Here is a 7480-nt window from a genome sequence, read left to right on the forward strand (position 1 = left end):
GACTATCTGAGGCATGTTGAGAGAACTATCTGAGGCTTGTTCAGCAGGACTAGGGGCTCCACAGTAAAATAAAACAATGAGAGCTGCCCTAAACAATGGTATATGATGCATATTGACATGTTAATTGATGTCAATTAGCCTATCAGAAGCGTCTTAAGCCATGATATAATTTTCTGTAATTTTCCAAGTTGTTTAAAGGCACAGTCAATTTAGTGTATGTAAACTTCTGACCCACTGGAATTATGATACAGTGAATTATGAGTGAAATAGTCTGTCTGTAAACAGTTGTTGAAAAAATAACTTATGTCATGCAAAAAGTAGATGTCCTAAAAGACTTGCCAAAACTATAATTTGTTAACAAGAAATTTGTGGAGTGGTTGAAAAACGAGTTGGAAAGACTCCAATCTAAGTGTATGTAAACTTCAGACTTAAACTGATGTATGTACATATACAAACTCGTCAAAAAAAGAAATGTCCTCTCACTGTCAACTGTGTTTAATTTAAGCAAACTTAACATGTGTAAATATTTGTATTAACATAACAAGATTCAAGAACTGAGACAAACTGAACAAGTTCCACAGACATGTGACTAAAATAAATGGAATAATGTGTCCCTGAACAAAGGGGGGGGTCAAAATCAAAAGTAACAGTCAGTATCTGGTGTGACCACCAGCTGCATTAAGTAATGCAGTGCATCTCCTCCTCATGGACTGCCCCAGATTTACCGGTTCTTGCTGTGAGATGTTACCCCACTCTTCCACCAAGGCACCTGCAAGTTCCCTGACATTTCTGGGGGGAATGGCCCTAGCCCTCACCCTCCGATCCAACATGTCCCAGACGTGCTCAATGAGATTGAGATCCGGGCGACCAGCGACGGTGGGTTTGTGCCCATGGGCGATGTCGTTGCCGGTGATGTCTGGTGAAGACCTGCCTTACAACAGGCCTACCACCCCTCAGTCCAGCCTCTCTCAGCCTATTGCGGACAGTCCTGAGCACTGATGGAGGGATTGTGCGTTTCTGGTGTAACTCAGGCAGTTGTTGCCATCCTGTACCTGTCCCGCTGGTGTGATGTTCGGATGTACTGATCCTGTGCAGGTGTTGTTTCACGTGGTCTGCCACTGCGAGGACGATCAGCTGTCCGTCCTGTCTCCTTGTAGCGCTGTCTTAGGCCTCTTTAGTGTCCTAAGTTTTCATAAGTGTGACCGTAATTGCCTACCTTCTGTAAGCTCTTAGTGTCTTAACCGTTCCACAGGGGCATATTCATTAATTGTTTATGGTTCATTGAACAAGCATGGGAAACCGTGTTTAAACCCTTTACAAATGAAGAACTGTGAAGTTGAGATTTTTACTAATTATCTTTGAAAGACAGGGTCCTGAAAAAGTGAGAAATATTGATTTTAGGCCTGTATTTATTTTGTTTGCAACTATAGTTTAAGTGTTTTCTATTTCCCTTTTTTAGATTTTATTCAGTCATATTTAAAATTTTGTTACATGCTTAATTGAAAATTTGCACAAAGGTTCTAAATAACAGGAGAAATAATCAAACATGAATAAGTACCTTTTATTTGTTGAGTATAATTCAAAATGTAATAAGAAATAGGCCTTTACACGTGGTCATTTTATAAAAACGTGATATGTATTGTTATCGTCTACATTGCTCTCTGTTACTGTCACGTTCGTTATAGCGATGAGACCAAGGCGCAGCGTGATGAGAATACATCTTCTTTAATGAAATGAAGAAACTTAAACAAACTTACAAAAACAACAAAATGAATGTGAAGCTATAATAATAGTGCTGACACATGCAACTAAACATAGACAATAACCCACAAAATACCCAAGGAATATGGCTGCCTAAATATGGTTCCAATCAGAGACAACGATGAACAGCTTCCTCTAATTGAGAACCAATCTAGGCAACCATAGACATACATAACACCTAGAATATTAAACACCAATAGACATACAAAACCCCTAGACAGGGTCACAAAAACACATACATCACCCATGTCACACCCTGACTATACCAAAATAATAAAGGCAACAAAGAATACTAAAGTCAGGGCGTGACAGTACACCCCCCCCCCCCCGGGTACTGTTGCGGCCTGCCGTAGGAGGTTCCGGTCTGCGGCCCGTCGTACGAGTTTCCGGATTGCGACCAGTCGTGGTAGGTTCCGGACTGCAACCAGTCGTGGCAGGTTCCGGACTGCGACCAGTCGTGGCAGGTTCCGGACTGCGACCAGTCGTGGCAGGTTCCGGACTGCGACCAGTCGTGGCAGGTTCCGGACTGCGACCAGTCGTGGCAGGTTCCGGACTGCGACCAGTCGTGGCAGGTTCCGGACTGCGACCAGTCGTGGCAGGTTCCGGACTGCGACCCGTCGTGGTAGGTTCCGGACTGCGACCAGTCGTGGCAGGTTCCGGACTGCAACCCGTCGTGGTAGGTTCCGGACTGCGACCCGTCGTGGTAGGTTCCGGTCTGTGGCCCGTCGTACGAGGTTCCGGTAAGTAGACTGTTGCCGGACACTCTGCACTGGGTACTGTTGCCGGACGCTCTGGACTGGTGAGGCGCACTGTAGGCCTGGTGCATGGTGCTGGCACTGGTGGTACCGCGCTGGGGACACGCACCTCAGGGCGAGTGCGAGGAGCAGGAACAGGGAGTACTGGACCCTGGAGCAGCAATGGAGGCCTGGTGCATGGTATTGGCACTGGTGGTACCGGGCTGGGGACACGCACCTCAGGGCGAGTGCGAGGAGCAGGAACAGGGAGTACTGGACCCTGGAGAAGCACTGGAGGCCTGGTGGTACCGGGCTGAGGACACGCACCTCAGGGCGAGTGCGGGGAGGAGGAACAGGGCGTACAGGGCTCTGGATAAGCACAGGAAGCCTGGTGCATGGTGTTGGCACTGGTGGTACTGGGCTGGGGACACGCACCTCAGGGCGAGTGCGGGGAGCAGGCACAGGGCGTACTGGGCTGTGGAGGCGTACTGGAGGTCTGGAGTGTAGAGCTGACACAACCCGTCCTGGCTGGATGTTAATACTTGCCCACTGGCACAGGACGCACAGGGCTGTGCAGACTCACAGTACGCAGGATATCCTGGTCCATGGAGGTATACTGAAGACCAGGAGCGCTGAGCCGGCACCCTCCTTCCTGGCTGGATGCCCATTCTAGCCAGGCAAATGCGAGGAGCTGGAATAGAGCGCACCGGGCTAGAAATGCGCACTGGAGACACCGTGCTTTCCACCGCATAACACGGTGCCAGACCAGTAACATGCTCCCCACGGTAAGCACAAGGAGTTGGCTCCTACCTGACTCAGCCAATCTCCTCTTGTGCCCTTATCTCGGGTTTCCGTGCTAGCCGTGTACCCTTATATCGTCGCCGTTCCTCCATTCTCCTGTATCCCTCCTCACACTGTTCCATAGAATCCCAAGCGGGCTCTGGTACTCTCCCTGGATCGATTGACCACCTCTCTATCTGCTCCCAGGTTGTCACCCACTCATCCTTCTCCCGGGTCCATTCTTCCATAAAGCGTTGTTCCTCCATTTCACGCTGCTTGGTCCTTGTTTGGTGGGTTATTCTGTCACGTTCGTTATAGCGATGAGACCAAGGTGCGATGAGAATACATCTTCTTTAATGAAACGAAGAAACTTAAACATACATACATAACACATAGACTAGTAAACACCCATAGACATACAAAACCCCCAGACAGGAACAAAAACATACATTACCCATGTCACACCCTGACCTAACCAAAATAATAAAGAAAACAAAGAATACTAGGGTCAGGGCGTGACAGTTACTCATGTTTTGTATTGTCATTAGCACATATACATGATTCCAATTTAAGCTCCAAGATGCAGGCAATTAGAAAAAACAAAAAAGTTTACAGTGCTGATTTATTGGCGCATTGAACCATGTCGTGCATCATAGTTCAAAAAAACTCCATGGATAGTGGTAAAATATGAAATCATATCTGACTTCCGTCATCGTTATGCACCTTCGCCATTCTCTACCTACACTTTCCCATAGGCCCTAAACTTTCGATATTTCTCGATCTGAAGAGTCTGGATAGGTACTCTATACGCAGTGTGGTGGTGGAGCTTCCACCATATTGCTTAAACCTTACAAATCTGCAAACATTGAATGGTTAGAGCCAAGGGAAAGGGAGCAAATTGGAAGCAGCTGACACAGTTGATCTGTTGGCCCTCTAGATACCCAGTGACCTACTTGCTTCACTGCTGGTCTGGACAATCCATACCAGACATGATGAACTAAGTTCAAAGCCTTTTCTGGTACTTTCATATACTTTTTAGCAAGTAGTTCTTAAAGTAGTGCTCACGAGCCAAAAGTGGTCCCCGAAAAATGTGTACTACGTCACATATGTGCGGGTATGTGCACCACGTAATTGCTCTCTCTCTTGCTCTGCTGTGTGTGCATCTTGCTAGCTGTCACTCGAATGACGAGGGGCTGAAACTCATTGGATGAAACGTTAGTTGCTAGGGGTCTTGAAAATGTAGTGGAAATGGTGCTGCACAGATTCCAGAAAACAGCCACTTTCAGACTAGGGATTTTGTGGATAGTTGAGGTAAAAAATTATTCTGCTCACATATTATGCATGTATAAACTACACATTGACACATTCAGCCCAAAGTGGGAGGATTAAAAAATACATACTAGTCGCCAAAGTACTGTAACATGTCTTTAAATGGCTTTCTACTAACCATTGTGGTCCATCTCTCCTCTTCCATCTCTCCCACCCCTCTACAACCAACCCCCTCCTCTGAAACATCTTCTCTGCCTCTTTCTTTACCCCTTGCTCACACATTACCCTTCCACTCTTGCTTTTTTTCATGACACGCAGGTTAAAATATCAAAACAAACTCTGAACCAATTACATTAATTTGGGAACAGGTTGAAAAGCATTACACATTTATGGCAATTTAGCTAGTTAGCTTGCACTTGCAAGCTAATTTGTCCTGGGATATATACATTCATCTGAAATGCACAAGGTCCTCTACTCCGACAATGAATCCACACATAAAATGGTCAACCGAATCGTTTCGAGTCATCTCTCCTCCTTCCAGGCATTTTCATCCTTGAACTGATATGGTGATTGGCATCTAAACTTTCATAGTATTACTACACCGACAGGCAACACAGTTCGTCTTTCAAATCACCCACGTGGGTATAACCAATGAGGAGATTGCACGTGGGTACCTGCTTCTATAAACCAATGAGGAGATGGGAGAGGCAGGACTTGCAGCGCGATCTGAGTCAGAAATAGAAAGGAGTTCTATTTTAGCCCTTGGCAACGCAGACGCTCGTTGACGTGTGCGAGCAGTGTGGTCAGCCTGTAAGACAGTTCTTATTTGATTAATGGTGGTCGGACCCATCTATGTGACGCTAGCCACAATAAGGATTAGCCACAACAGTGACTAAGGTTAGCCTTCAAAATAAAAGTATGGCATAATTCTACTATTTATATTAATTTGCATCACTGTCAATGACAATACTTTAATTTTGAAGGCAAACCACAAATTCCACTATTATACATAATCTTTATTGTGACTAGCTTCACAATACATAACCAGGTCCGGTCGAGCATCACTAGCTAGATGAAGCTAGCTGGCTACTTATAACGTTAGCTTTGGTCAACAGGGTTAAGAAGCTGGCTAGCTATTTATTTTCATCAACTGAAGTTCAATTTCAATAGGCGAACAACAAGTGGAAACCTGGCTAATACTTACTCACAAGGATTCCTAAATCATTGCTAAGAATAATGAAAATGACTGTTGTTTCTACTGGTCATTGTTTTCAGGCTGGTTGTATTGGTGCTAGCTAGGTACCAAGCTAAAGCTATCTACCCCAGAAGTTGCGGTCGAACAAATTATGCTTTTTTACCAACGCAGTATTGAAAACACATAGTTAGTGGCCGGTGTTTGCAGACTTTTTTGTGCAGATTTGACAGTGCTACTGTATATTTTTTGACACACAAAGACCCTAACGTCATTACTTCATGTACCTACGTTATATAGGTATGCACATCAGCTTTGACATTGGTTTTGCACATCAGCGTTAAACTAGACATCGGCCGATACCGATGTTGGCATTTTTAGCTAATATCGTCCGATTACGATATGTTCACTGATATATCGTGCATCCCTAGTTTTGATGTCTTCAGTCCCAGCTTTGATGCATCTATACTGTCTCCACCTTCTAGATGGTAGCGGGGTAAACAGGCCATGGCTCAAGTGGAGAGTACCTATTGGTATACTGGTGCATATTGTACAGAGGTGCTTGTGAGCGCGAACACACACACAGGAGGCTGGTGGGAGGAGCTATAGGAGGACGGGCTCATTGTAATGTCTGGAATGGAATTCATGGAATGGTATCAAACAGATCAAACATATGGAAACCACATTTGACTATGTTCCATTTATTCCATTTCAGACATTACAATGAGCCCATCCTCCTATAGCTTCTTCCACCTGCCTCCACTGACACGCACTCTCACTCTCATACACACATACTCTCACACACATTTGATGCTTAATTTAGATCTGTAAGAATCTCACATTTTTTCCCGCATACAGTATGTCAGAATGATATCAGGAGCCTGTGATCATTTGTCATTGTTAACATAAACAACAATAACCATAGTAATAAATCATCAAATTATTATTGTTTTCTGTGACTCTGCCTTTCCTCATATGGATATCACTTCTAAGAAATGTTGGAACGGAACATCATGTTCTGGGAGCTGTAAATGTATAGTTTCGACATTGACAGAGCCAAATGCATAAACACACACACACACAACTAACATGTAAGAACAATTAGTTGATCTAATGATCTAGTAATATAATTATGAAATAAACCTGTGTAATAGCCTGTATGACTCTATGTCCATCTCTGTCTGTCCACCTCTGTCGATCTCTGTTTGTGTCCACCTGCACAGTAGTGTGTGTTTCCATCTGTGTGGGTAAGTCTGTCTATGTGTCTGTGTGTGTGTGTGTGTGTGTGTGTGTGTGTGTGTGTGTGTGTGTGTGTGTGTGTGTGTGTGTGTGTGTGTGTGTGTGTGTGTGTGTGTGTGTGTGTGTGTGTGTGTGTGTGTGTGTGTGTGTGTGTGTGTGTGTGTGTGTGTGGTTTTACTATCCTTGTGGGAACCAGAAATTAGTAAAAAAAGGACAATTCTGATGTGTGGGAATATTTCCCCAGTACCCACAAGGAAAAAGGCTATTTTAGGTTTAGGGGTTAGGTTTAGGGTTACAATTCAGGTTAGTGTTAGAGGTTAGGTTCAGGGTTAAGGTCAGGTTTAAGGTTGTGTGTGGGGGAAATGCAGGGATTGATGCAGATGTACTAAAAAATCTATTATTTTAATTTCTGAAATGTCAAATCTGAGTTTGGAAGGCGTTAAAATGTTTGGTAACACAGGCTACGGAACATTAATAGCGGAATGTAACTGTTATTAATTATGTA

At 44.5% G+C, this 7480-nt stretch overlaps 1 protein-coding gene across 2 annotated transcripts in view; it reads right to left on the minus strand.

Moving 5' to 3' along the window:
* The window catches only part of fkbp5 (FKBP prolyl isomerase 5), a 44985-nt gene that overhangs the window by 35240 nt on the left and 2265 nt on the right, over window positions 1–7480 (minus strand). Inside the window, exon 1 of one of the 2 annotated variants that reach the window (XM_046341292.1) lies at window positions 6880–7072. The exons of the other annotated variant lie outside the window; for it this stretch is intronic. Coding sequence (XP_046197248.1) covers window positions 6880–6911 — 32 coding nt within the window. The 5' untranslated portion in view covers window positions 6912–7072. Of the gene's footprint in view, window positions 1–6879; window positions 7073–7480 lie in introns of those variants that run through there. 2 annotated transcript variants of the gene reach the window in all.

This window comes from Oncorhynchus gorbuscha, linkage group LG03 (assembly GCF_021184085.1).
Source record: "Oncorhynchus gorbuscha isolate QuinsamMale2020 ecotype Even-year linkage group LG03, OgorEven_v1.0, whole genome shotgun sequence".
Lineage (NCBI taxonomy): Eukaryota > Metazoa > Chordata > Actinopteri > Salmoniformes > Salmonidae > Oncorhynchus > Oncorhynchus gorbuscha.